At 32.4% G+C, this 19801-nt stretch overlaps 1 protein-coding gene across 3 annotated transcripts in view; it reads right to left on the bottom strand.

Moving 5' to 3' along the window:
* LOC118202193 (deoxyribonuclease-1-like) overlaps positions 1-18550 on the bottom strand; it is a 49486-nt gene extending 30936 nt beyond the window's left edge. Inside the window, exons 1-7 of one of the 3 annotated variants that reach the window (XM_085813780.1) lie at positions 18401-18550; positions 15156-15362; positions 12237-12325; positions 12057-12146; positions 11427-11527; positions 8109-8224; positions 6399-6553 (exon numbers count right to left, since the gene is read on the bottom strand). In XM_085813780.1, coding sequence (XP_085669906.1) covers positions 6399-6553; positions 8109-8224; positions 11427-11527; positions 12057-12146; positions 12237-12325; positions 15156-15347 — 743 coding nt within the window. In that variant the 5' untranslated portion in view covers positions 15348-15362; positions 18401-18550. Of the gene's footprint in view, positions 1-6398; positions 6554-8108; positions 8225-11426; positions 11528-12056; positions 12147-12236; positions 12326-15155; positions 15363-18380 lie in introns of all 3 variants that reach the window. The other 2 variants (XM_085813778.1, XM_085813779.1) reach the window with 2 other exon arrangements.
* Between the last annotated feature and the right edge of the window lie 1251 nt (positions 18551-19801).

Raw genomic sequence — 19801 nt, 5'->3', positions numbered from 1 at the left:
TTGGAATCGGAACTAAGTGTTTCCTTTCGTGTCAATTTAATAAGATCCTTTTCAAACTCACTTCGCTGTATAAATCGAATCCAATAGCGTTCAGCACTTGCGAGTTCTTCAGAAGTTAGCGCTTCTTTACACCTTTCAGAATTCCTCTTACAGTTATTAATAAACCGTAGGACGTATGCAGTGATTCGAAGAACCTTAGATAAGTCACTGTATCTGCGCAAATTCAACAAGCTATCGGAACGTTCAACGTATGTTGGCAAAACAATACAGTTCTTTTTTCTCTCCTTTTCCGCTTCAAATGTATCAATATCAGCATTCGGTATTTCTTTACTGTTTAGAACATCACTTTCTATTAGCCACAAGGGGCCTCTCCACCATGTTTCATCATTAATTAAATATCGTGCACTTACTTCCCTAGTAAGTTTATCTGCAGGATTCAGCTTTCCGTTGCAAAAATTCCAATTCGATGGATTTGTCTTTTCTTTGATTTCCAACACTCTGTTCCGGACAAATTGCTTCCAATCATTTGCAATACCTCTAATCCAATGTAGACATATTGTGGAATCTGTCCATATGAAAATGTCACTTTCTTTCAGAGAAGAAAACGTGGATCGTATATGATCAGACAATCGTGCAGAAATCAAGTTTCCTAGTAGTTCTAATCGCGGCAAAGTCATTTTCTTCAATGGAACTAGACGACATTTTGAAATTATAAAACTTGTCGCACATTTGTCATGGTATTTAATCTTGAAATATGCGACCGAACCATATGCCTTTGGGCTTGCATCAGAGAATATATGTACTTCCATTTGCTGAATCTCCAGCTCGTCAAAATATGGTCGAGGTATGACCAGCCTGTCAAGCTCGGTTACTTCATTCCACCACTCCTGGAACATAGATTCCAATTCTGCTGGAATATTTTCATCCCATTTTAAGCCCTTTTCCCAAAGATTTTGCGCTATCAATTTAATTCTAACACTGAATGGTGTAATTAAACCTAATGGATCAAACAACATGCCACATGCACTTAGAACTGAACATTTTGTTGGTGTCACATGTTTAAATTTTGTAAATTGATTCAGATCTATCTTCAAGGTGTCCTTATCATTGTCCCAAATCAATCCTAATACATTTAACGGTATATCTCTTTGAATCGATGGCGTCCGACATTCCATTTGGGTTTCCTTCCATCTTTGATTAAGGATAGCTGAATTCGAAGACCATTGCCGTAAATTCATGTTTGCTTCATTCAGTATAAATTTACAGTCTCTTGCAAGGGAAACTACTTCTTCAACAGTTGATGCCCCACTTATTAAGTCATCAACATAAAATAAATAATATTATAAAGTTCTTTCAAAATAGAACGTGCTTCGCTGTGTGAATTTGCATATTTGTTTAAATGAAGTCGTATAGTTGCTGTCAAAATAAAGGACTGCATTTCACACCAAAAGGAACACGTATCATTCGTAAAATTCTGATATTACGACCATTGAAATCAAGTTCGGTTTCCCCCTCATTTCTGCATAAAAACTGCAAAAACTTTCGATCCTCCTCTGCTATGCCAATCTCTAAAAATGCTCTTTGAATATCAGCACAAAATGCAATTGGGTGATAACGAAATCTTAAAATAATCCTGAGCAAATCTGGATTAAGGTTGGGACCACTATCTAAACAATCATTCAGCGACTGTCCATCCCTAACTTTCGACGACGCATCATACACAATCCTAACTTTCGTATTTTCCTTTGATTCGAGTACTACAGCATGATGAGGCATAAAACAACCAATTTTCCTATCACAATCTGTATGAAATGAAACTTGCTCAATAATACCATCCCTTAACTGCTCATTAATTATTTCTTTATAACTAAAATATAGATGCGGATCATGCCTAAATTTATTATTTAAGCTTTTCAAACATCTTTCTGCAACTTCATAATTACTGTTCAATGTGTTACAACCCTGCTTCCATAATAATTTAGTTTCATACCTCCCATTTTAAACGTGGTATTTCTTTCAAATCTATCTATGACATCTGCATCTGATCGCGAAATTTCCTTTTCCTGATTTATTCCTATAGACTCCAAATCCCGTAAATTCCGAACTCTTCCAAAATCTGTTTCTTCCTTCACAGAGATATGGTTTACACAAGTCATATCATACTCATAATTGCCATGATTATCCGATCCCATTTCCTTACCTTGGATTACAAACCCAAACAAACTGTCCGTAATAACTAATCGTTTCCATAATCTTATGCTTCTTTCATATAAAATTTCCCAAATGTAATCTGAGCCGATCAACATGTGTATCTCCTTCGTATTTCCAATGTCTGCCAATTCTATTCCCTGACTTAGAGCCATGTTTCTGGCCCACTTTGAAGGAACTTCTATGTGGTCATGCGTAATCGCATCAATTACCACTGCTTCTATGCTGAGTTTTTTACTTGGGTTGTTTCTATTCCGCAAATCAAGTTGAACTATATTATACTGCTGTTTAGGTTTACGCTCGCTACCAAACTCATATATTTCAAACGTTTCACATCTAGTAGCCTTCAATCCTAATGAGTCCGCAGTTTTCCTTCTGATAAACGTTCTGTTACTCCCGCCGTCTATGAAAAAACACCCTCAAGATTTCGCTCTTTTTATTTGTTTTTACTATAGTGCTGAATGTTTGTAGTAAAACCGGGGACGACGCTTCGGCGCTCTCGGTTTTGTTTACAGATTCCCTTTTACTTCCTCCGAAGCAATGCAATGACTGTACCGCAGATAATTATTGCCCGTTTCTTTACTATTTGATTCGGCTGCATTATTTGCCGGTTCAGCCTTATCGCATATTAAATAATTGTAAGGTTTTTTACATAATTTGCAGAGCTGGTCCTTTTTCCAGCAAAACTTTGAGGTATGTCTACGTTTCAGACAAATGTAACATCGCCCTTGTGATTTTAACGAATTTCTTTTTTCTGTTAATGGTAAAGGACATTTATGTGTTTCGTGAGATTTATCCGAACAAAAACTACATATTTCATTCCTTACGGCTGTTAAAGCAGCCGCTGTTGGAATGCGCGCTTTTGAAATGTTTCGTTTTGAGTCTACATAATTTTTCTGATAATTTTGGCTTTCTCTATTACTAAAGGGAATTTCATTTCGCTTAAAGTTTTTTTAATCTCATAATAAAAAAGACGCTTCTCTTATTTCTACCTCTTTTCTCAAAAACTCAACTAAGTGATTCACTATCAAATGATTCACGCGATTCGCGTTGTCTATTGTAATGCAAACTCTTCTGGAATTTTCTGTAGTATTACCGGGCAAAGTAAACTACTATAAGTTCCTGCTGCAACACCTAAAGACTTTAATGATCGAATTTGAATCTTAATCGTATCATACATTCTTCGCAATGCTGGAACGTTCGCGCATGTCTTAACGGAATCAATCAGTAACAGTTTATTCATGTGCGAGCTTATAATCAAATCTAGCCTTCCGAATCTTTCTTTTAAAAACATAATTGAGGAATCATAATTTTCGTTTGTTAACGAAAATCCCCAAACTGCCGATAAGGCAGTATCTCCCAAAAATGTTTTCAGATACGAAAACTTCTCAACCTTACTTAAGGAATTGTTATTATGAATAGCTACTTCGTAGGAATTCCAGAAATCCAACCAAGAGCTACAATTACCATAAAACTTCTCAATACTTAATTTCGGAAGCTTAACCACACTACTTTCGTTTCTTACTACGCGTTGTTCCAACCTAACATTTTCATTAACCCGAATTTCATTTTGCGTGCCCCGTTAAAAGCATTTCCTATATGCCTATCTAGTTTCGTTTTCCATTGAATACCGCGTTCCTGATATTCTTCACTCTCAGTAATTTCGTTTTCTAACTCATCTATACCAATTATCGTTTCTATTTCACTATCTAAACCCTTAAGATTCTTTATCTTTTCAATCAACTGGTTTCTTTGTTCATAAAGATAATCAAGTTTTTGTTCTTTAATTTTTACTTAAAGGTTTATTTATTGCGTCTTCAGTTTTTGCCAAAAAATTACAAAAAAGCTGCCTAATGCAGTTTCGTTTCTCAATTCCATGGTCGCGAATCAGAAGCTTCCAAAACAAAGAAAGGTTCACATTCCATCAGAAAGTTCGCAGATCCAAAATCACGTTCGGCGTTCACCAACAATTTTTGTGATATCTTCGTTCTGAAGTGTTGAGTAATTCACAGAAGTAAGTTGTCTTTTGATTATTTATTGAAAACAATAAGTAAGTTATCTTTTGATTATTTATTGAAAACAATAACAACATGATTGAAACAAATAACAAATATGAAATATCATACGCGGCACAGTGCCGGATTTATACATCTTTAGCACATCCTCGTTCCTGCGGGTTCTAACTGTATTTTCCCCTCGCCACGGGAGAAGCGAACATCAGTTTATCCCTTTAGGGAATTTTAGTTGGAACAAGCAGTAGTCGAGAAAATGTGATGCGTACTAACTGCGGTCGTATTTATAAGCCGGAAAGTGTTTTAATCTTGGGTAAATATTTCTCAGTGCAGAGATAGTGTAGGGAAAGAGCGACATAACACGCTGCAGAAAGACACAAAATAGCGCAAAGCGTGTTCTTGAAGCGGGGATTTATTGAATTAAAATTTATGATTAATCAAAATTAATGAATTTAAAGATCTGTTGCCAATTGGCTCCAATTAAGTTTAATAATTTTGTTTCATATTTTATATTATACATATAAATATATACATGCACATACCAAACTTTGATCCAGGTATTATATATATACAGGATAATTCAAAAATATCCGTAAAAAATGTAGATGGGATAGAAACAAGAAGATTCTGTAGTGTAATGTGTTTGAGGCAATAGAGTTTTGAGATGGTAAAGGATTCTGTGAGCAGAACTGTGAGGGTTCTGTGAGTTCTGTGAGCGGTGGTACAGGGTTCTGTTTTTTGTTTTTTCTTAATTGACGGGGCTGCGGACAGAAGAAGCGCATTGGCTCAAATACACCCGGGATTCGTTCTATGTATTTCTTTTGAGTAGCTGCTTCTATTGCGCCTTAGCTCTCAAAAATTCATGTCAACAAGCTCTGATTTCGAGAGAAATGCATCGCTAAGCATTCGCTTAGGGATGCATTCTCTCGGATGCATCTCTCTCGAAACCAACACGAAGAATGACACGCTACGCTAGAAAACCGCTTTTACCTTTCCCTTATCAATGCCCTGTACCACCTCAACTCGCCATTTTCCTCGGCCCACATTTCGTTATAAAATCTGTTTATTTCTGTCCCTTTTACTTGAGTTTACATTTTTGACGGGTATTGTTTGAATCATCTTGTATACGGAAGTGCTTTCTCTGCCATTATTCTGTTTCATCTATACTTTGAAAGAATAAAAAATTTATCTTATTTTTGAAAATGTAGAATCCTTATGCAAAGACTCTTGGCAACTCTATGAGGTTATTTAAGCTATAGTTGTTGGTACCTGTCACAAACGGTCCGAAATAGGCGGTGCTTTGAATCAAGGTCACAGTGGATCCAGCCTCTTAGTTGCCAGAGATCTACCCCTACTTTCTGATATTAAGCAGAGAAGATACTATTTCTAAAAATATTCTTCATTTTAATTTTAAAGCTATGCCTAGTTTATCTGCACACGCATTTTATTATTATGTTGACAGCCGTTTGTAGAGTAAAGGTTTGAAGTGGATATGTATATGGTGATTTTTAGCCCATCAATGATTGAATTTTCTTGTACAGCTTGTACCCTAGCCATTCTTTCTCAGCTAAAAGCAACGTATGACTCAGCCAAGCGAGTGAAGTGAATCTGATCGTATGAAGAATATATTATAAACTAACACATGAATCCACTACCCCTATAAATGAAGTTCTGAACACAGTAGCTAACAAAATACACGCTTATGTGACAAATAATATGTTGACTGGCGGTGATGTCATCTATTAATCAAGTCACATCGTGCTTCGACGGTTGCAGAGCAGCTCCAAGAAAAATATGACAAAACATTGTCATTATAGCTATAGCTTCCAGATTTGTACCAGATAACACTTAGTCGAGAACTCTAGATGCTAAAGAACTCTACTTGCTATGACTCCCAGTGGAGAAAGTTTGATTAGCACTGGAGAAATAATTATAGCAACATCCTCTCAGCCATAAAACCTATAGGAAGTGAGGATCATTCTGGATACGCCATCGTCATCGAGAGATGAGTACCAACAAGTTTTGAATATATATTATAATTTTCAAATATATGCTTGTCACGTGAGATTTGTTTCGGCTACCAGAGAAGAATTTTCATCGCTTCCGGTGAGTGATTTATGCTAATTGGTCAGAGGGTTATCTGTAAAATTAATGTATAGACGTATAATGCTTACATACCTATCATAGGGACAGCAATTCACAGATAAAGTTGTGTCAAAGTCGTGACTAATTAACCAAGTAAATTCTTTCCTTCTCCACAAGTCAATAATGTTCCAGTCTGAAATTCGCACATTTTGGCATCCAGCGTTCATGTCACCCATTATGATAGCATCCTGAAATGCAAAAGGAGTATAACCTATAATTAAGTGCTCTATAAATTGAAAAAATAGCTTTTACTAATTTTTTTTAATTAACCGAGAATCTGCTTTTTCAAAAAATTACTGCAAATATACATAATATAAAGTAAAATGTTCCGTAATATATCAAATAGCGCTAGCAAGGTGGATTTTATTTGTGAAGAAATTATGAAATTTGTAAATTAGTTTTGATATTTGTGTTTCTAGCGCCTAATTTTATCTTTGCTATTTTCACGGCAACTTTTTTTTGGGAGGGGGGAGGGGAGGATTCTCTGAGAGGAGACTCTCATTTTACAGCAATTACAAATGCAGTAGACGCCATTGAATATGATTGCAGTTAATACTGTCATTCCGATAGTGTTATCGAATTGATGAAGTCCCGTGCATTTATGAAAACATGGAAACTGCATTGTTTATTATGATCAAAAATTCAGTTAATGTAATCAAAATATTATCGAATAAATTTTTCAAACCGAAATAATAAAGTCGACAAATGATCAAAATAGAATATAAAAATTGACAAGTGACAGAGAAATGTCACCATATAAAGGCTATAATTATAGTATAATTAAGTCATCCAATGTTTATAATTAGCAAAAAAATCAACCTTAGTTTGATGTAGATTTTAAATAACTCTATCAATTTTGAGGGTTATCAGACACAGGTCTCTCTTCTTTAGGAGCCAAAAAAAAAAAAAAAAAAAACCTTTACAAACTTTTTTTAAAATCTGGAAAAAACTGAAAACAAATACGTAAAATAAAAACTGCATTTCTGCCTAATTTCAGATTTTACCCTGGCATGTTATCCTTCAGTGACGGATGGCCTACGAATATTAGGGGTATAACATCGGTCGAATAATTTCCAAAAACGTTATGAACATTCATAATGAATTTTTGCTTTACAGGGATTATAAACAATTGATAAACAAACTTTTGCATTTTCCTAATTAAAGTGTTGGAATTTACCCTGTTTATATATTTCTGGTTTTGTTTATAATAAATTAACTGCATTCCACTGCCGTTTTGAAGGATATTTTCTCTCATCTCTTAATGCTATCGTTCGGTTATTGTTTTAAATTTTAGACGTTTTCCCCGGCAGGAGGGAAACAGTGGAAGAAGATTCGCGGATCCATTTCCTAGAACGTTCTTCATCCAAACTGCAAACTGTATCCAAATATTTACATAGTAACTGTAAACTATACCTGTAAACCCAATGGTGAAATTTTGCTATCCCACCCACTTCTACCTGTAATTAGAGTATTTACGTGTATTAGTAAATAATGCTCAGTTTCATTGTGAAAAAAGTTTAAATTCTTACTGAAAGTTATATTTTATAATTGATTTGCATTTCCTATTGAATTAGATTGAAGGCTAAACAAAAATTCGTAGCAGCAACTAAAAATTCTAAAATGCAGCATTGATTGATTATGGAAATGATGTTAAACTACGTCTTAAATCAATCACAAAACTGGTTCAGAATAAATATAACATAATTAAAATGTCTTACTTTTGGTAAAGTTACCATAAATTACCTGCACTTGAAAAGTTTTAACAGCATAATCGTACACTTTAGCCAAAGCACTCGTTTCATTCGTTGCATTTTTGGGTTGCGTGTGGATGCCGATCACTACCATGGACTCCAAGTCTCCTTTTGATTTCAAAGAATGAAAATAAGAAACTTTTAAATTACCTATAATGCTATCTATGTAAGAAGTATTTAATATGAAAATATTCAAACACTTTACCAAATATTTATTAGTATTTCCCTTATTTACTTCGTACAAGGAAGTAAAAAAGATTAATCCTTTCAAGAGTTTGATGTATATTTATTCAATAATACGATTGTTAAAAATACTTGTTCAATTAGTACAGTTTTGGCAAATCATGTCTGATTTTGAAATACACATTTAATTAATTTTTTAATTTATTCAACCATTAACTGCATAATATCATTGTTTGATAGACCTATATTCTGACTTTGGAAACTATGAATAAATTCTAATACACCGAGATTTGTACCCTGATCGAACTACCGGTGATCAGCTATTCTACCGTTCGGCCGCTGATGAGCCACAACTAATTTAAGAAACATAAAATATTCTAAATACAAATTGTATAATAAGTGCTTTTAGTATGAAATTTGAACTAATACTTTCATCAAGCCAATTGAATAAAAATTCCCGTTAAGTTTGAATTTGTCATTAATTTATGTCATAAAATACAATTAAAAATTTTGGTCAAATTTCATTGCTTAAAATATAAAGTTACGTTTAAAAGAGAGTTGAATTAAAAAAAAATTCTTCGAATGTCAGAAATTTTGGAGGCAACAAAAATCGAAAATTAGTAGGACATCTCGGCCATATGATATTAAAACGAACTAAGTAGGTCAAAAGCAACTAGAGAGCCTTTTTTTTTCCCTTGTGCAAAGTCAAGGAAGTATTGTAATCACGATAAATTTCGTGTATCATATTTTGACGAAAATATACGTTTTGATCGCTATCGAATGCAATTTAACAATGTTTTTGAGTGACATCTGTAGTACATAAAATAAAGGTCTCTTTTTCCAAAATGAATTTAAAAATGGATTTCAAATGGATTCAAAAGAGAATTTTTCGCGTCGTATGTACGTACCTATATATGTATGTGTCTCTCATAACTGAAAAGCGAGTAGCCTCAGAAAGCTGAAATTTTGTATATGGGACTCCTGTAACATGCAGTTATGCACCTCGCTTCTTGGTATCAATTGGCCGCACCAAAAATGTATAAATATATATATATATATATATACGCACTCTGTCACTCGGCTCGGTGAGTTCAATTTTTTTTATTCTTATATGGTAAATTGTACATTTTTTGCTTTAAAAGTGATTGAATTATGTTGTTCTGATGTTCAGGTTTTATACCTTTAGAACTTTGCTTAAGTGCAGCTGAACCTAATACAGCCTCCATATCTCTTTACATTTGAATCTGCAGAATAGTGAATTCAGTTTCTGCATCTTCAGTGTCTTTTTGCCGAGTGGGACCAAAAGTAAACTTCCAGTCTGTGCACCGGAAAAAATATGTCTCTTTACCCGCTAGTCGAATTGCTTGTTTTTGCGAGTTAAGAATTAATTGAATGGGAAATATATCTCTAATGAAATTCGAGGAAATAAGTTTAAATGAAATGCAGCAAAAAATGTGTATAATTTAATAGACCGTATAAGGAAGTCATGTGGTGCCCAACTCAGAATTTTTTTAACGGATTACAGTGACGCACACAAAGGGCGAAAAAGATACCCCTGGAGGACTGATAAGGGAAACTGGGCTCGTATCCAAGTAAGGGAAACTACGAAAACGACTAGAGAGACTGGCTTTGGTTAATAAATTTTTATCAGCTGAGTGATCCAAGCTATTCTACAGAAGGAAACATTAAGTTTGAAACAAAAACAAAATTAAGTAGATCATTTATTTTTGTAAGAGACTGTTGATAATCCACGTGACTCAAAATATATAACACGGAAGGGGAAGTGTAAGGAAAACTGGGAGAAAATTCTATACGAAATTAAAGCGAACGCTCACAGTGCTAAAGCTTTCATGTTGCGACTTACGTTACTAAACGTCAAAAGATCCCTGAATCATTTTCTTATCGAAAAAAAAGTTTCATAACTTCGGTCAAAAAAGGAAGAAAACATGGTTATATACGTAAAAAAAAAAAAAAAAAAAAAAAAAAAAAAATTAAATTAAACATAATTATTAATTAAACACAATCCAAAGCCTCGTTTAATAAAAGCAGCAAAATTTAAAAGAAGTGTATATTATATTAACATACGCATGCATATATATATGTATAGCGTGTGTGTGGGATTATGGCAAAGCCTCGAGGACTATCTGCCTAAGGGGAGGGGTGCCTTCGTGGAGGAATTTCTAAGTGAAACTGGCTCTTATACACGTTACACATGGGGAAAACCACGAAAACGCCCATGCACCCGGCCCGTTCGCGGGATTCGAACCTCGGACCGAATTACCAGTGTTCAGCGATTTTACCGCTCGGCCGCTCAAGCAAGGTAGTAATTACAATATTGAATAATCAATTTGGTCTAGAAAACATCTTGCGCAATATGCTGCAAAATAAGTAAAATAGAAATTGTAGCAAGCTCGCCTAAAAGTTACCAGGAGCTGTTGCTCCAAAAAGTTCAACACGTTTTAAAAAAAATTAATACATATGAAAATCAAACCATTAAACATGTAAAACATTAAAATACAGAATCAGATAAAAAAAAGTAAGCGGAAAATGGTAAATTAGCCTAACTCGACTTCCAAACTGGCTTTTCAAGGGAAATTTAATTTGTTTGAACGTCGAATCAAGCTAACCCCATTACGCGTTTCGCCGAAACAGACAATTGAAACTTTTTCGCTACAATTTTTTTTTTTAAATTTAGACAAAGTGTCTTGGAAAATTTTAATAGTCTCAATTCTCTGTTCCAATATATATATTAAATTTGCTTTTTACGTATATACATGTTTGTTAATATATATTAACAAACATGTATATACGTAAAAAGCAAATTTAAAGTTAAAATAGTTGAAAAATGTGCAAACCTATAAAAGATTTCATTTTCAAACTAATCTACAATATCATTTAAATTCAGATAGCATAAGTAAATCAAGTGCAATACCAAACCATGAAAATAAATTCACATGTTCACAAATTCACAGGTTGAAAATTTTAGCATTTGTGGTAATCTTTTTCAGTGTAGACTTGAAAAAATATGTTAGGGGTGTAATCGTTAATTTCTTTCTACTTTTATACACGAAAAGAAAGATTTCTTATATAAGTATATCTTATTGCATATGTATATAAAAATGCTCACTTAATGTAGGAGTGGAGAAATGAACAATATAAGGTGGGCGCATGAATTCATCACGAGGATCAGGATAAGTGTGACCTTCTAGATAGATGAGCTTATCGTTCCTACAATAAAAAATAATTCAGTCATATTAATTATAAAATTTTACTTTGCAGTATGATATAAGAATATTTACTTGCTTTATAAAATGAAAGAAAGTTTATGTTTTTCTTTTCCTTAGGACTCTTATTAATAAATACACGGGGTGTACTATAAATCTGGATACATTTAAAAAATCATATAGGATCAACAAATGATATATCAGGGTCCAATTTTTCACTAAAACCGTCACACAGAAACGGACGTTTTTTTCATGAAGTACATTTAAGTTCAAATTTTTATCAGTAGAAAGCAACGTCAGTACCCACTGGTGAAAATTTGAACTGAAAAATATGTTGTGTCACTAAAGATTTTGTTGTTGTTGTTGCTAATGCTCACTTGCCTGGCTTATAGTCAGCCCAAGTCAAGAAACTCCTCGATTCTGTCTGTATATGATATGTCTTTTTGTGCAAACCGCAATCTGGTACCCCCGTTTGATTTCTTAAAATGTGTCCAAACTTATGGAACACCTTGTATTTAAAAATCAGTACGTACCTGTAAATGTAAGCGTACTGTTCCTTTGCATTTCCTCGCCCTAATCTTTCACTAATTTGCATCATATATTTCACTCCTTTGGGAGATAATCTGAAGAAAAACGAGAATTTTTTTAAGTAAAATGAATTAAGTGAAACAAGCAATGAAAATCTTTCATTTTTGAATTAAAATTTTGAATACCGGTTTAGACTTTTTAGAAGAGAAACCACCATATCTTCGTCCAAAGTCACAATTTCTTGAACCAAAACTAAGTCGTAGCGTAATAAAATCTATGGAATAAAGGGAAAGAAATAAATTGCTGTTTCTTTATTTTACGTTATTTGTCTATCAGTTTTGAAGTTGTAAACTAAGCAAATACAAAATTTCTAAAGCCTAAATGATTTTCGTAATTTTAATTTTTTTAATTTCAAGAAACTGTTCATCAAATTACTAATCAGAATTTTAAATCTATTTCGTATCTCCAAATATTTCATGAAATGAATTCAATTAAACGTCTCGTTAAGTTCGAATTTGTCATTATTTTTATATCCTAAGATAAAAATATAAAATTCTGGTCGAGTTTTATTCAATTATCAGGATAAAATTGTGTTTAACACGCAAATAAAATTACAGAGTCAAATTTTTTAAAAATTCTTCAAATAACAGAAATTTGGAAACCACAAAATTGAATATTAATAGAATATTTCTAAGATATGATATTAAAACAAACTGAGCAAATTAAAAAGAATTAGATAGGCCTTTTTCAATGAATTACGGCTACTCACATAGTGGTAAGTGAGGGTTGACCTTCGAGAACTTTTAAAGCCTAGTAAAGTAAAAATAGTGATAACCTCATCCAAGATTGAAAATTTGGTGCAAACCGAAAAAACAAAATTAAGCGATCACCCTGTTTTTGCAGCATTATGTTAACTTATAGTACATGGTGGTCACAAAATGTGTAAAATCTCATTAAAATCTGCTGAACACGAATCTAATGTTTCAAATACATCGGAAGATTTCTTATGTGACTTTAAAACACAAAATTATCAGCATTAAAAAATGCAACAATGGATTGAAAATCCATTATTACGTTGCTTCTAATGAGCAATACTAGCTTTAACGCGTTTTTTTTTTTTTTTTTTTTTGTATTAAATGGATTACGATTACACACACAAAGGGTGGGAGGGAGGGATGAGCCGTGGAAGACCGCCAGTTTCCGTCAGACCTGGTCGACTGAGGAAAACTGGCATGACAGTCTTTAAAACAGAACAAGAAATGACACTTCTATACAAACTGTACGAATGTTGAAATCGCCTACATGTGTAGACGTATGATTTTTCTTTCGTTAACTGTAAGACATGGTACGGTACTCAGGAATTGAGCAATTAAGGTACTACTGAATAGAATTAAATTCTCTTCGTAAACGAATCAAAATTCTATTTGGCAATATATGACTGCTGTATCTTCAGTTGTAGGAAATATAACACAGGAAACATTTCCAATTCTGAGTGGGGATGGTCATCCGGCAGGCAGTCTAACGGGTAAGAAGAATGTATAGGGACGAAATCCTCGGGCATTTGGTCTTGTCCAAGGTCCGTACAGTCCGTACAGTTCACTGTACAGTGAAGGTCCGTACAGTTCACTGTACGGACCTTGGGTCTTGTCAAATGTGGAGGCCTTGGCAGTGCATTTCTTGTGACGAACGATAATGCTCGATGTCACAGAGTTAATCTCGAGGAAGATTTGAATTTGCATTTGTTTAATTTATTTAACGGCAGGAAAACAGAAATAACATTCGTCAAACGTCCAGCGAAAGCCACATTGATTTATTCTATTGTCAAAAGCCATGCATCCCATATTTATTATTTTTAGGATTTAGAGTAAGTAATCCATGCTTCTGTTACCTTCTTTCTATTGCTGTCTGTATATTCAATTCCTAAATTATTAAAAATATTGGTGAAAATGTTTTTTTTTTTTTTTTTTTTTTCCTCTCTGTATCATGAACTTAAATAAACTTTTCGCTTTTGGCAAAATATTATGTTTAAAAAGTAGGCGCCTTTCCTACAGAAATCAATCAAATTTATAAGTAAAGACGTTTAAAATATGAGCGGGGAGTTCTAAAACTGGCATTATAGATAATGAAAACGTATCAGCAATTAAATGTAGCAGATTAATTTATTTGTTACTTTAAAAGTTGCAAAATCATCATACTATTTTTTAGTTTGATTGCTGTTAAATGTGATGCAATTTGGCTTTCTTTTATATATAATGTTGAAACATTCAGATGATTACAGTTCTGCAATTAGATATTAGAAATTTTAAAATGATTTCTTGGTAAGATTAGTTTCTAAAACGGGAAGGATAGTCCTGATCTGTAACTTTAAAATGTATGTGCCTCTCTGAAAAGATTTATTTTTGGCGACTGTCAGAAACCTTCTTAATGTGAACCTAATATCGGACTTATAGGTTATCAGAGGATCTCAGTGAAAACTGACTTAAATTACTGCATTGTTGGGTTCTGCGGAAGTTTACTAACCCGTTATTGTAATTTTGGTACCTTTTCTGAATTCTCTTATTTCCCCTCTCATTTCCTTTCCAGAATGCAAATTAAGTAGGTGAACGAGAGTATTTAAACGGTTGAAACGAAAAGGTTAGACAGAGCGTGATTTCGCTAGTGAAGCGCACGTTTGCTATTTTGTCCTCCACTATTAACCTGTGTAGCAGCTATGCATTCTGGCCATCTCCTTAGTATATCGCCGGTGTAAGATTCTGAGTCTTCTTGTTAGATTAAATTAAATTGTGTAATCTAGCATTACCTCTTGTTACATCAATTTATTGCTAAATTACCTTTAAGCTCTCACCGCAAGTAATCGGTGCTGTTATACGCACGTAAGTCCGTGTTCTATTAAAGAGTTGTAATTAATAAGAGGGCTTTTACACCCTTTCTCTGCTGTGTTATCTTTACGCCTGTACGAGAAGTCGCTAGATTTGACACTGAAATCTAGTCACAGTACATGATAGCAAAGAAAATTAAGTCTTATACTGTAAATAGAACATTATCATTTGATCAAATGAATTTCGTTCCTTGTGAGAATTAATAGTATTTAACAAGTTACTCACCTTTTTCATAATATTCATGACTGTATTGTTGCTCAGCTTACTATTTCCCAAATTCTGTATGTTAAATGCTCCAACAAGTATTGGTCTTTCTATGGCTTTTGCATTCTTCGTTATTTTGGTCTTACATTCAACACACAAACATACCGCTGATAGTAAAAATATGATAATGCCAAAAGTCGTTCGTAATGCCATTTTCAAATGCTGTATCTGAAACGTTTTAAAACAGAAACGTTTACCAAAAAATACATTTTGTTTACATTCATTATCATTTTATGGTTTGTTTTGTTTTCATTTTCTTATCACTTTAGTTTTGAATGTCAACTTTCATAACAGTAAATGTTTCCTTTTTTAAAATCTTAAAAAGGTTACTAGAAAATCGGTTGTGCGTATTTTCTCGCCGCATTTTTATAGCAGCAGATAGGAATTCTTTAGATCCTTTTATGTATCTTTACTTTTATTTATCATGTATAGGTGTAGATAAATCCGAAAAAAATCCCAACGTTATTTTGAGACGGGTCTTAGTATACTCGATAGATCTATTAAACAATTTTAAAAGAAACCAAAGAAACTCAAGTTTGTTTCCAAATTATTATTGAATGAACTTGAATAAGATGTTCTCTTTCTGTTATTATATGACGCTACTTTATAGAATAAGTTCGAAAATTCTAGAAATTTCTCAAAAAGCGTATACAGCTGAAATGATATCTAAATGGATTTGTGAAATAAAATAATAATTATTTTGATATTTTTTGATATTTTTGTTATTTTAAACCAGAAGCGGCCAACTTCTGTACCCTAGCATACGGAAGTTGTATTTTGAGGCAGCCGGCCGTGCAGCATATTATGTCTAGAAAATATTTAAATACATATCTGGAATAATAAACACCAATTATTTTAATATTCCTGTAGTAATAATTTCAAATAATCTGTTTTAGAATATTCATTCACCCTATAGCACTGTGTTAGAATATTCATTTTCATCATGAATTTAAAGAAAATAGAAAAGTGTATTCATAGGAAAACCTGAAACTTCGATGAACCTGTAACCGATGTCATCTGAAATTTTGTATCAAAAAATTATTTTTATGTTAGCTAACTTTAAGAGCTCTTGAGGATTTTGAGAAAGAAATATAATGAAATATGTCTTAGTTAAAGATAGAAACAATACAGTTTTCAATCTCTGAAAATAATGAAGCGATCCGTAAGGATAATCGTGCATAGATGATATAGAGTAGTTAGAGTGTCAGTTAAAATGACAATTACGATAATTAAGAGTGTAGAAGGAAAACTCGAAGACGTTTATAAATTATAATTTTCTTAGGCTATCACTTTTAAAGTTTTATTTAAATGTTAACATTTTAATAAGAATAAATTCGTTTCTGTGTCTAAAAAATTATGTTTTTTTTTTTGTTTGTTTTTTTTTTTTTCATTATCAAGCAAATATAATGACAGTTGTATACATTTATCAAAAATGTTAAATTATTTGTTTCAGGAATTTAACGATTCCGTAAGTAGTAGTGTAAAAGATATTACGTGTGATGAAACATAGCAATATATAAATATAAAAATGACTTTCAGTTAAAATAATTAATTAAATTATAATTTTTGTCGACAAAGAATGAGCTGTTAAAATAAGTAAAATGTATTCTTCTAACTATCATAAAAATTTTATGAAGCTTCATCCTTTCTGGAGAAACGATGCTTAAAAATATTACATTTAATTGGATAGATATAGACCTCCCGTTGGTTAAGAGTAAAGTATCTTTGAAAAATAATCGCTTAAAGCAAATAAATTCAAGCAATATTCATATCTTATTCTAGTCAAAATAGTCAAGAAAATTTTACTGCTTTAAATTCCACGCTTTGTTGAGAATTAAATACTGGCTGATTGAAGGTGGTGATATTTCTTTATTTCGTGTATCATGATTATAAATTATAATTTTTCATTCAGTTTAGGAGTCACTTTAAAATGTTTACAATGCAGAATTAAGTTAGTTCATCTTCGAAAAGTCCTACTGTTCTATTACGAGTAAAAGTAGCCTCTTAACCAACATTTAACACCATACAAGAATAACACGTATTGATTAAATAATCTAAAAAAGAAATTTTATGAAGGAAATAGAACTATTAATGTGATTGACTGTTTTATTTTGATCTAAATAAGTCGAAATATTGTGCTGAAATTTTAATAGCATTATCAATTTTTTTTTTATTTATTTATTTATTTATTTTTTGTTTTGTTTTTTGTTTTTAAAAGATTTTAAGTGTCACTTTTAAAAATCGAATTTTCTAGAACAGCGTTTCTCAAACTTCTTTCAAAAAAGAACCACTTTAATTAATTAGAATAATCTGCGGACAACCTTAGACTTGTCTCTTTTGGAAGCATTATTTTTAGCATATGCATACTTATATATTTTTAAATACAATTTATTAAAATTCATTCAGCTTTATGTTGGTATAAAGTAATTAAGCTAACAGAAGGAAATTCATGTTCGTTTTTAATTTTATAATGGAGATATACTGGTAATTTAAAAAATGCATCTTTTAGCAAGAAGGCTCCTACTATCAAACTATTTGTCACTTAAAGTATAAATTCATAATTTATTATTATATTTCGTAAATCAGAGGCTAGTTAAAACCTCTATTTTACGTCTTACTTTGTAAATCAGAAGTCAGCTGAAAACATTCCACTGTGCGTCATTAGTTGAAAAGTAGCAAAAATCTAGAGTGATGACTATTATTCTTTACGACTATTATTGATTGTGTAAATTGATGTGAAGTAAAATTTATTATTGATTGTGTAAATTAATGTGAAGTAAAATTTATTATTGATTGTGTAAATTGATGTGAAGTAAAATTTATTATTGATTGTGTAAATTGATGTGAAGTAAAATTTATCTTAACTAAATCAAGGCGGAATGCCTATATAGGAAAATCCAACTAAACGGAAGCTGTCTTTCAGACCGACAGGTATACAACTTAAATCTATTCACTTTTCAGCTTGTCGTAGAAAAATAATTCATAGCCTTCTGAGAGGAGTTTCACAAGTTTGATGAGTTGACTTGATTTTCTTCTAACAAATAAAATAACACCACTTCCCATTTTCAGAAGCAACGGTACTATAGAATTCTTAAAGCATTTATTAGTAGTTAAACTATAAATGCAAGATCATATTTTTTATTTCCTTTACTGGTATAATAGATAAGTAAATGTTAAATATCTTACCTCAGATTTTCAAACATTACCTGAAAAATTCCGTTGTAGCTTTTACCTCAGATTAATGAGGATAAGTAAACTGAACTTCTACGAAGTCGCTTTAAAACAGATTAAAAATGGAACAGCAGATTGTAAAAGTCAGTTTTTTCTCACACTGATACAAAAAAATATAACCTTTGTAATACTGAGATTGAAAAATATTTACTTTTCGTATTTGGAATAAATAAAACAGATTTTGAAAAGAAAAACTGGAAAGCCCAAATTCGATCATCTGAAATTATTTTGCACATTATTATGACTGAAACTGGATAAAATGGTCTTTCTATTAAAAATAATTTCACATGGTATCAGCTATTTAGCTTCTAAACCCCAGTCAATAGATAATAGATTCAAATTTTGATTAAAAAGCACAAGTGTTTGTAATAATTCTGTGCTACCTGTCAGAAGGAGCTAAATCCAATCCCATCTGCATCTTTTCTCTCGGAGCTAAATAAAATTATTATTAGCTTATTATATTATTGGAAAATAAAGAATAAACATTTTCGTCCGCAAACAAGGTAAAACTATATAGAGATAAAAATGGTAGAGTATAATAAAATAAAGACTTTTTAAGGAGAGGGAATTGAAATTACTAATCCTATGTCTATAAGATGCATAAAATAATCAATAATGTTTATAATCATAGCATATTATTGAGAGAAACGCTGATTACACTCATATTCTCGTTACATTTGAAATAAATAATGAAAATTTTGAAAAAAATGTTTTTTGAGCGAAAGATCATGAATTTAATTTTGGTTTGGAGTCCTTAAATCACTAAACATGATCGATAACGCACACTCTGTTTCTTATATTATAAGCACATAATGCCTCTAAATTCCTACATTTTTTTCTTCCTGTTTATGAAAGTGCGGAATTTTTCATCAGTAGGGTTCTTTTCTGTGAAACTTGTTGGCAACCGCCGTTGATTTCCCTAGCGCATGCGCATGATAAGCAAGTTCTCTGCTGCGTAATACTTATACTTAGTAGGTAGTTAGCCAAAGTCAATGGTGAGTATTGCATGTAAGCGAGAAGGGCTAAGCGCTGTGTAATATCATGTTTCTACTCTGCTGTTCAACGTCTTCGTAGTTTAAATAAATGTTTGTTATGTACATAGAAGACGTCATTTTATTCTTCATAGGTTATGGGCCCAGATAGCGCTTAACTGTGCAGTGCAACTACCATTGTTAAATTTCGGCAAGCCAAGCTGCGTCGACTGAAATGAAAATGGCGACGACTAATACAGTGTCAATTGAAAAGCTAAACAAGGACAACTTTGATACGTGGAAGTTGCAAATGGAAGCAATACTGATTAAAAATGATCATTGTGACTATGTAACTGGGAAAATTCCGAAACCAGAACCTGGTGATGAAGAATTTGTTAAATGGAA

The sequence above is a fragment of the Stegodyphus dumicola genome, chromosome 3 (assembly GCF_044657685.1).
Source record: "Stegodyphus dumicola isolate Sdum_Otavi_A_Nest chromosome 3, ASM4465768v1".
Classification (NCBI taxonomy): domain Eukaryota; kingdom Metazoa; phylum Arthropoda; class Arachnida; order Araneae; family Eresidae; genus Stegodyphus; species Stegodyphus dumicola.
Note: the sequence above shows the minus strand (reverse complement) of the source record. Positions and strands in the feature narration are given on the sequence as shown.